This window comes from Rutidosis leptorrhynchoides, chromosome 5 (genome assembly GCF_046630445.1).
Source record: "Rutidosis leptorrhynchoides isolate AG116_Rl617_1_P2 chromosome 5, CSIRO_AGI_Rlap_v1, whole genome shotgun sequence".
Taxonomy (NCBI): domain Eukaryota; kingdom Viridiplantae; phylum Streptophyta; class Magnoliopsida; order Asterales; family Asteraceae; genus Rutidosis; species Rutidosis leptorrhynchoides.
The window spans coordinates 242,694,342-242,705,530 of record NC_092337.1 but is presented as its reverse complement, the minus strand read 5'-3'; the positions used below and the strand labels follow the sequence as shown (position 1 = coordinate 242,705,530).

The 11,189-nt window shown below is 34.3% G+C and overlaps 1 protein-coding gene across 1 annotated transcript; it reads right to left on the bottom strand.

Moving 5' to 3' along the window:
- Positions 1-1,080: 1,080 nt before the first annotated feature.
- On the bottom strand, positions 1,081-4,567 carry LOC139849317 (uncharacterized). Its single transcript, XM_071838976.1, has 4 exons — positions 4,563-4,567; positions 4,400-4,454; positions 1,928-4,325; positions 1,081-1,739 (listed from the first exon to the last, which is right to left on the bottom strand). The coding sequence occupies exons 1-4, from the start codon at positions 4,565-4,567 to the stop codon at positions 1,081-1,083; spliced, it is 3,117 nt and encodes a 1,038-aa protein (XP_071695077.1).
- Between the last annotated feature and the right edge of the window lie 6,622 nt (positions 4,568-11,189).

Here is an 11,189-nt window from a genome sequence, read left to right as displayed (position 1 = left end):
AACAAAACATAATAACCTGATATGTCTTACAATGGTTTTGCTTTATAAAATATATAATTTTAAGGTTAAAACAGAAACGAAACAATACCAGTTCAAGCTTATCTGTTAATCGTATTATGTGGATGAACGATGGTGGACGATTGTAGGTAGCCATAAATGACAACGTCAGAGATTATTTCTGCTTCTGTAAAATCAACATATATGTACATATCAGTTCTGTAGGTATCAATAATAATTATGGTCAAATTAACACAACTAAATTAACACGATGGTGGACTATTTCTGCAGCATCTATTCTCCACTTATAAACCCTAATGTGTCAATTTTGCTGAATAATCTAAGACAAAATGTGCATGTATATAACTTAATTTTCGATTATTGTTTCCTAATCACACAACTCGATTCAAGTATAATAGCATGATTTTATGGTCATTACGTCTATAACAAAAATATTCGAGTAAAGAACAATTAGATAACTAAAAAAACCTATCTGTACCTGTATTTGAGACGATCCTTCAGCCGTGATGACGAAATCGATTTCGTTCGTCAAATAATCGACGTTCTATGATGTTGGAGTAGGGTGTTTCCGGTGGTTTGATAATGAAGTGGGATGGTTTAGGGTATACGAAGAAGTTGGATGGTTTTGTGATCGCGGTTTGTTCCCGGGCATAATATTGAAAAATGTGCATATATATGTTATATATATATATATATATATATATATATATATATATATATATATATATATATATATATATATATATATATATATATATATATATATATATATATATATATATATATATATATGTGTGTGTGTGTGTGTGTGTGTGTGTGTGTGTGTGTGTTTTTTTTTAGAATTATTTGTATTTGTATTTGTATTTGTATTTGTATTTGTATTGTATACATTGGTATTAGTAATTTAAAAGGTAATAACATAAAGTAGATTTTTCATGGTAAAAAAAATTAACAAAAAAAATTAACAAAACACATAAAAGACATGTTGCATAAGTCATTAAAAAATATACTCATGGGTGTAAAAAAAAAGAAAAGGTAATCAATCATATGTTTTAACAATTTTTATGTGTCTGCAACCTCGTCTCCTTCCTCATGGTCTTCTCTAAAGTAGATTGTATTATTTCCAGCAACAACTTCATTCAAAGGTTGAACACCGACTGAAAATGGCGGTAACTCGTCAAATTGGTCGTACTCATCCTCATCAACAACGTTCTCGACACCAACAATCCGCCATTTTCCATACTGAACCACATGCCATCTAGGATCCTTTGGGTCTTCGATAAAGAATACTTGAGTAACTAGTTTTGCTAGAATGAATGGTTCTTCTTTATATCCATTGGTGGAAAGATTAACAGTTGTAAAACCATCTTCATCAACTTGAACACCTCGATCATTAGCAACCCACTTACACTTGAACAAGGGTATAGCGTACGAATCACCATAATCTAATTCCCATATTTCTTGAATGACACCATAATACGATTTTTTGGCGATCCTTGATCTTTCTTCACGATTGACCATGGTGAATTCCGTCGACGAGACTATCACCGTGACACCGCTGTTTTGGGTTTTACCCTTCTTATCTTGAGCTTTAGTGTAAAAGGTATACCTATTTATGTCATATCCTTGATATTGGAACACATGTTTAGGGGTGAATCCCAAAGCTTCGACCGTTTTATCAATATTTGGAAGTGTCCTCCTAACTTTGTCTTTCAACCATTCTGAAAAAGTTTTTTATGTTGATTTGCCAACCACTTTGCACTCTTTTTAGGGTATTGTTGTCTCAAGAAAGACATGTGTTCTTGTATGAACGGATCAATAGATGTAGTGTGTTGTAAGACATTAAAATGTGCCTCTTGATAATCGAAAACATTTGAATATCCCGTCTTGCGCCCAAGTGTCCCTTAACCTGATAGTCTTCCTTCATGACGACTTTGTGGAATCCCGACACTTTTAAACCCATCCATATAGTTTGTGCAGAATTCGATCACCTCTTCGGATGCATATCCTTCAACGATACTGCCTTCTGGTCGATTAAGGTTCCTTACATAACCTTTCAAGATACCCATATATCTTTCAAATGGATACATATACCGTAAGAAAACTGGACCAGATACCTTTATTTCTCCTACAATATGAGATTCCAAATGAACCATGACATCAAAGAAAGAAGGTGGAAAGTACATCTCGAGTTCGTAAAGAGTAAGTATGATATCTCTTTGATATTCATCCAGCACACCAGGATCAATCACCTTTGAATGAATCATGTTGAAAAATAAGCATAGTTTTGTAATTGTGTGTCGAATACGGTTGGGTAGAATTCCACGAATTGCGATAGGAATCATCTGGGTCATTAGTACATGACAATCATGTGACTTCATACCAAGTAACTTCAAATCTTTCATCGAAACCAACTTCCTAATGTTAGCAGAGTATCCTGATGGAACCTTAATACCATGTAAACATTGACAAAATTTAGTTTTCTCGACCTTCGACATAGTATAACAGGCCGGAGGAAGAAACTTGGTGGACCTTCCATCAATATCTTTAGGTTGTAGCTCTGGTCTGATATTCATTAGTTCCATGTCCCTTCTAACTTTAATTCCATCTTTTGTTTTTCCAGGAATGTTCAACAGTAACCCTATCAAACTTTCACAAACATTTTTCTCAATATGCATAACATCAATACAATGTCGGACTCGTAAATGCTTCCAGTAGGGTAATTTCCAAAAAATAGACTTTTTCTTCCAAATACCTTTGGGAGGACCAACCCCTTTCTTTCCCAAAACAACATTTATATTAGCAACTTTGGAGAGTGTAGTTTCTCCATCCAATGGTGGTGGTAGTTTTCTATCCTCTATAGTACCATCAAATAAATCTGACTTTTTACGGTACGGGTGATTCTCGGCAAGCTCTCTCCGATGCCCCATAAATGCAGGTTTCTTACAATTTGTGAGCCATATCGAGTGAGTATTTTCCTCACAAATAGGACATGCCTTTTTCCCCTTCGTACTATATCCAGACAAGTTACCATAAGCAGGAAAATCATTAATGGTGCAAAAAAGCATTGCCCGTAGTTGGAAGTATTCTTTCTTGTATGCATCATAAACGTGTATGCCGGTACTCCATAATTCCATCATTTCATTAACTAATGGTTGCAAATAAACATCAATGTCGTTTCCAGGTTGCTTTGGGCCTTGAATCAAAAGAGACATCATTATGTATTTTCTTTTCATACATAGCCAAGGCGGTAGGTTATAAATGCATAGAAGAACAGGCCACGTGCTGTGACGGCTACTCAAATCTCCGAACGGATTAATTCCATCTGAACTGAGTCCGAACCTTATATTACGTATCTCATCCCCAAATTCTTCAAAATCTTTATCAAAATTTTTCCATTGAAGTGAATCGGCCACATGTCGCATTTTACCATCATTTTTACGATCTTCAGCATGCCAACGTAATAATTTTGCATCTTTCTCATTCGCAAATAGTCTCTTTAATTGTGGTATGATAGGCAAGTACCACAATAATTTTGGAGGAGGTCCATTTTCTGACACATCACTATCAGCATTATCAGTCGGTTTTCCACGTTTATACCTAGATGTACCACATACCTTACATTGAAGTAGGTCTTTGTCTTCATTCCTGTATAACATACAATCATTTGGACAAGCATGTATTCTCTGTATTTCCAATCCCATTGGGCACATTAATTTCTTTGCTTGGTATGTTGAAACCGGCAACTCATTACCTTCTGGTAGCATTTTGTTCAATAACTCTAACAGGCTAGTGAAACTTGTATCGTTCCAACCATTGTTTGATTTTAAGTTAACCAGTTGTATCACAGCGGAAAGTTTTGTAAAATTCATACAACCGGTATATAAAGGTTTTTCAGCGTCAACAAATAGTTGTTGTAATCTGTCATGATACTTATCAGCAACATTATCCTCCATATCCAAATCATCAAACATGTCATCAAAATTAACATTATTGTCACTATTGTATGAATCTTCTTCATTATCGGTATCGTTATCCGAAACAGACGGGTTAAGGTTAGCTACTGACTCACCATGAAAAGACCAACATGTGTACCCTCTCATAAATCCGTGTGCAATTAGATGACTTTTGATATCGATTGAATCAGCATACCACCGTGCATTTTTGCATTTCTTACAAGGACAACAAATTGCGTTGTTTCCTTTTTCTAGTTGATCAGTCTCAGCAACTGTAATAAATTCATCTACACTATCCATAAACTCAGCGGTAGCTCGACCTATCTCGTACATCCAAGTATTCCGATCCATCTACAAGCAACATTGAAAAAGTTAATATATTATTAATAATAAAGAATTTAAAAAGTTGGAAATAGGACTAGAACCCACGACCTCCTCTCTACCAAACAACGTCCTAACCATCTAAGCAATTGTGTTAACCTGACAAATTTACATTTATTTTCTTTAAAAATATCACTTATGGTATACTGTAAAAAAAAAACCCCAAATCAAAATTAATTGAGTTTTTATCGATCATAATCCCATTACCTCATTATCATTTCTCTTTTGTTATCGGTCTGTGTTCTAAAAAAACCGCCAAGCAACCCAAATCACTTGAATCTGTAAACCCTAATTGTTCGATACCCTATTCGATTTCTGTTCTATTTTAGATTCAAACTCTGCACAATTCTACTGTGCTACCATGGCTTACACGAAGCATCGTATTACAAGAGAAAAAGAGTGTCTTTCAAAGGTTAATTCCTACCAGTAATTATAATCAATAATTAATTATGTTTATTTGATAATCTAAATTTATTACTTTTTTTGTTCATAAATAAACGTGAATATTATTGTCGCGCAATTAGTCTTTGAAATGAGTTTGGTTATGAGTTCGGTCAATTTCCTTGTTATTGCATATTGTGCATGTGTGATATGTTTGCTGTGTTATTCATAACACAATAATAAGACTGGATTTGTTTGAAATGATATTAAGGTGTATAAGCCTGTGTTTGTTGTACTATGATCTTAATTTGTATATGCATGTGCTTAGATGTGTGCCTTTTCTATTGCATTTGATGTGTATCTTTTCTATTGCATTGTATATACAGATGCAACAAAAAATTAAAAAAAGAAGTGTAAACAAACTGAAAAAGAAGTCAGCTGTTGTTCAGTTGAACATTGAATTTGACGAGTTTGGCCAAGCCATTGGAAAAACCCAAGCTATTTTTTCGACCAACATTAGCGTTTTAACTAGGAGCACTTGTGATTTCCTTGTAAAGGATTGGAAGCATGTGTCTCCTGATCAGAAACAAACTTTATGGAGCAAAATAAAGGTATTTAAATCTAAGATTTTGATTAATTACTATTAATTTATATATATTACAACATTCAACACTTACAGTAGATTACATTATACAGGAACTTCATAATATTGAAGACGATTTTGCACGAAAAACAACACTGCAAAAATGCAACACAGCGTTTACGAGATTCAAGCGCAAGTTAAGAACGTATATGGATAAAGGCAAGCTTCCTTATGTGGAAGTAAAAGATTATGATTTCATAACTCCAGAAAAATGGCAAAAATTTTGTGCAATCGAAGCTACGCCTGCTAGAAGAGTAAGTGCTATTCAACCTGATTTGTATAAGGTTTGGAGGTACATTTTGATATTGTAACGCTTTAAAAAAGTCATTTAATCGCATTAAAACTGTGTAGGAACTAAGAGAAAAAGGCAGGAAGAACGCTTTAAGCAAAAGCAAAGTATGCTCGAGTTGGTCGTTCGGGATATCGTGGGAAAAAAGCACAATGGGATACAGGAGCAAATGATCCTCATAAACGTACACCATACCACAATATCAAAGATCCTGCAGTGAGGTATTACGTGCTGGGCAGGATGAAGCCGGATGACAAAGGGAACACGACAGTAGAAACATTTGCGCCGCTTGTAGAGAAAATTGTAATATATTTATATTTGAATTTTTAGACTAACCAACTCATAATTTTTCTATAATTGATTACTTGTGTTTTTTTTTCCAGGTTAGGACAGAAAAAGAAGGCGGGGATGCCTTGTTAACTCATGTGGGGAAGGAACACGGTGGTCGAAAAAGGGGTATAAGTAGCACAATAGGATACAACAAAATCACAAAGAAACAAAAATCAGACGATAAAGGAACGAGTGTAACTGATTTAACAGATGTTATGTTTCTTACAATATTTAAATGCTTACTTACTACATTTTATATTTCATGTTTGCTAATCAGAAGTCTCAGAAAAACCAAAAGCATGATGATGAAGAGAATGTTGTTGATGAAGATAATGATGATGAAGAAGAGAATGATGATGAAGAAGAAGATGTAGATGATGAAGAGAAAGAAGATGATGAAGAGGATGTTGATGAGAATTCTGGTCATGAAGATGATGTTGATGATGAAGAGAAGTCTGATGATGAAGATGATGGTGATAATGAAGTGGAAGGTACTAATGAGAAATCTCAGGAAAAGGAAAAGCTTGATGATGAAGAGGATGAAGAGAATAATGATGATGATGAAGAGAATGATGAAGATGAAAAGGATGTTGGTGAGAAGGCTGATAATGAAGATGAAGGTGATAATGAAGTGGAAGGTGCTGATGAATGGCCTCAGGAAAATGAAAAGAGTGATGATGGTGAGGATGTTGATGATGAAGATAATGATGATAATGATGAAGAAGATGTTGATGATGAAGAGAATTATGAAGATGAAAAAGATGTTGATGAGAGGGCTGATGATGAAGATGAAGTGGAAGGTGACGATGAATGGGAAGTTGATAATTTAGTGGAAGGTGCTGATGAAGGGGAAGGTGAAAGTGAAAAGGATGTTGATGAAGATGAGGATGTTGATGATGGAAAGGATGTTCAACATCAAAAATTCACCAAAAAAATAGTGAAACAATCGAAACACATAAAGGTAACTGATTTAACTAAATGTTGTTTTTTTCTAGACTTTTAAATTACTTACCACATTTAGTTATTCATGTTTGTTAATGAACAGGATGTTGAAAAAGAAAAGCCTGATGAAAATTTAAATGTTCATGACAACATCAAGGAAAAAAAAGATGCAGTGATTGAAGAAGATGCAGAGTATGTTTCATATGATAATGTCCAGATGGTGATGAACGAAGACGAAGAAGAAAATGTGGATAAAGAAGAAGATTATGTGGTTCGAGAAATAAAAGATGGAGAGTCTAAAAAGGTTAATGAAGCAGAAAAAGTTGCATCATTTTCTGACTATGTTGATGAAGAAATGTTGATGGAAGAAGTTAATACAGAGCAAGATCCACTGATTAGACTTATTGATGCAGGGCTAACAAATTTCAGAATGAAACCCAGTCCTCCACGAAGAAGAAGGAAGTCTGAAAGAATCTTATTACAGAAGCTTTCAAAAAATGTTTTCGTCAAAGATGGCACAGGTATGAGTGAGAACAATCCAATAAAATTGTAATTTGTGATGAATATTATTGATGCTAACATAACTATGTTTGTTAATGTATAGTTGTGACTCTACTTTATATTGGAGCTAATGAATATTTGTGATGCTCCTTTTGTATGAATTTTGATCTGCTAATATAACTGTCTTTGTTTATGGTAATTTGCCAATGCAACTGTACTTAGGGTTATGATTAGGGTAATGATTGTACTTTGGGTTATGATTGCCACTGAAGGTGGTTATAAGGTCAACATTGCTTATCATATTGGTTATTGGGTATGATTTGACATGTATACTACCTCATGGGTTTTTTTTCTAAATTGGAGTGAGCGTTGAGTTGTTATTACTTCACCAAACGAAACGTAGGTTGGTTTCTGCATTAGGCATATATATATTAGAATAGGTTTATATGTTTGGTTTTCTTTTGGTTGCCATAGTGTGCAGCAGGTAAATAATCAGGTTATCCAGGTTTTGTTATCCAGGTTTTGAGTTGTTATTACTTCACCAAACATAGCATTGAGTTGTTATCCAGGTTTTGTTTAAGCTGACCCGGTTGGTTCTGCTACTACTATCAGGTTGTGTTTGCCTATTGTTACTATATAGTATAACTTTCGTTCATTGCATAATAAGGGTTTATATGTTATAGGTTATATATAGTGTGTTTATATGATGTTAATAAAGTTTAAATGTTGTTAATATAGTGTTATATGATGTTTAGAATCGTGTTGTGTAATCTGGCGTGTTAAAACAGTTAGATGGTCGTGTGTCGTTTGTTTGTCCAGTTCTGCTCCAGGTCTGCACTACATGTCTACAATCGTGTTGGGTAATCGTGTGAATCATGGTGTGTTATATAGTCAAATTCTTGTGCTATATATCCAATCAAACATGTGTTATAAACCTGATTTATACGCATGGTTCAAACATGTGTGAATCATGTGATATATTTATACAAACTTTCAGAACAAACACCCAAGTGTATAAAGAAAAAGAAATATTCAATTACCTCTGATGATGTTGAAGTCTCCATTATCTTTGAATCCTGCGACGAAGCTAAACAAGCAAACAAGAGCAAGTTGAAAAAAAAAACAAATGTGTGTTTTTATATTTATGAAAAGATTTTTTATATTTTATATTATTTATAACTTCAATATAAATCTTATTTATTTAAGGTATATAAAATTTTATAATATTATAATTATATTATATATACTTATCAAAATCCATTCCTAGTTATCAAATTATTTCCTAACTCTTCCGTAACTAACTAACTTCCTATTAATTAGACGTGTTTGTTTATTAACCCCGTTCAATATGGAACCCTAAATAACCCGTTACATTGTTTGTTTAATTAGACGTGTTCGGTAGTTTCGGTAGACTAACATTAACAGAACTTTAAGAGTTAGGTTGATTAAACGGAGATCGTTAACATATATATCCCGTTAACTTATTTAGACGTGTCACAGTTAAAGGCGTTACTTACAAACTAATTAGACGTGTTTTTTGAGACTTATTAGACGTGTTAAACATTTAGACGTGTTCCCGGCAAATCTAATTAGACGTGTTACCAATTAGACGTGTTGTTGTTTCATATAGACGTGTTCCTGGTAGACATAATTAGACGTGTTGTTAATTAGATGTGTTAGTTGGAATACTTTTTAGACGTGTTGTCAATTAGAGGTGTTCCCGGTAAAAGTAATTAGACGTGGTTACCAATTAGAGGTGTTAAACTTATTTAGACGTGTTGAATATATCTAATTAGACGTGTTGTGAATCTTAATTAGACGTGTTCCGTGTTTTTTTGTGTAAAAATCTTAATTAGACGTGTTCCGTTTGATAAAATAGACGTGTTATATAGTGAGCACGTCTAAATGGAGGGCTCTAAATGAGCCAAAATGTAGTAGTGAAAACCTGATTTCAACCCCGATGAACTTTATATGTATCGTCAACATCCGTACTTTTTAAATTGTAACAATAACTCGAGAACCTCTAAGCCACCAGGTTTTTCTAAATCATTTGTGAAAATGACTGCTCGTATTAGAGGAACATCATATATCCCTAGAAAATTAGGAAAACGAACCAAATCTGAAGAAAAAGAAACCAGTGATTCATATTAGAGGGTTGTAATCATGTTGTGTAATATATGTATTGTAGTGTGCTTGTACTTTTATGTTCTATGTAAAAAAATTGCTTGTATTGTCTGTTAATTATCTTTTACGAATCTAATCCTTGTTTATTTTACAGTATATAAACACAAAATGGACGTTAAGGATAGACGACCGAATACTTTAGAAGACCTACCAGGGGATATGATTGATGAAATCTTATCTATAGTTAGTCAGAATTCATCGGCACAACTATTTATGGCGAAATTAATATGTCAAACATTTGAAAGACGTTCCATGAATGCCTTAGTTAATAAAAGGCTTTCCTTTGATAGATGGGGTATATCACATTTGGGAGACCATAAGTTGCGCCGTGTTTTCTTTAAGGCATTAAATGCGGGAAACCCAGATGCAATTTTTCGTTACGGGTTGAGAACCTATTTTGACTCCACCTATCCCAACATAGGACATCATGCTTTAGAAAGAGCTTCTAACATGCAACATAAAGAAGCATGTTATGCTTACGGGTTAGTGATGTTCGCTTCTCACCAAAGTGAGAAAAAGAACATCAGATTACAACTGTTAAATGAAACATTCCCACAAGTGACGGACTCAGTAGTTGGGGTTAGAAACAAGGTTTTTTTATTGTTATAGGGCTGTTGGGCATTACGTAACCCCCGTCCTTTTGAAAACGTTACCACACGTTGTCTTGTCAATGGCCACAACGGTTATGTTCCACAAGACCAAGGATGGGAAGTAGTCTTAGTAAAACCAGAATGCATGACTTGTTTCTGGACTTATGAATTACGTATCTTTATTGCCTTTGCTGAACGACTTGCGTATTAACTAGGATTGTTGTCACAAATGTTTTGGTATCAAAGTTATTGTGTGCTATATTTCATGCTATATGTAAAATAGCGGTATTATAAGTTTGTAAAATATTGTATAAAAGTTTGAACGCGAAATATTATGATCAGTTTTTTATATAGAATTGTAGTAGTTGAATTATATATTAGCTACTAAGTATGAACTTAACGGGAAGGTAGTACCCGAATGAAAACTTATAAAACGCTAATATGAAGAAAAAGCTTTTATAAATGAGTTCATATTATGCTACGAAATACTATTGACTACTCTTAATATTTTGTATGATTAACTTGATTCATTTGACTATTTTGAAGGAAATGGCACCGACTACTCGACACACCATGAATATGAGCGAAGAGGAATTTCGTACCTTTCTTGCTGCAAACATAGCCGCAGTATAGGCTGCGCTACATACCAACAATTACTCTGAATCTAGCAATACAGCTAACGCCGCAAAAAATCGTGTAGGATGCTCCTACAAAGAATTCACTGTCTGCAAACCTTCGGAATTTTATGGAACCGAAGGACCAATCGGATTGAAATGGTGGACCGAGAAAGTTGAATTGGTGTTTGCCATAAGTAAATGCACTGAAGAGGACAAAGTGAAGTACGCTACGCATACCTTCACAGGTACTGCATTAACGTGGTGGAATACCTATCTTGAGCAGGTAGGACAAGATGCTGTTTACGCACTACCGTGGTCAGCATTCAAGCACTTGATGAACGAGCAGTACCGTCCTGG

Excerpts from the sequence above, each read along its gene's own strand:
- LOC139849317 (XM_071838976.1), bottom strand. Across the intron at positions 4,326-4,399 it reads TGGTAGAGAGGAGGTCGTGG|ATGGATCGGAATACTTGGAT; the intron begins GTTCTAGTCCTA and ends TGTTGCTTGTAG. Across the intron at positions 1,740-1,927 it reads TCATGAAGGAAGACTATCAG|AATGGTTGAAAGACAAAGTT; the intron begins GTTAAGGGACAC and ends AAACTTTTTCAG.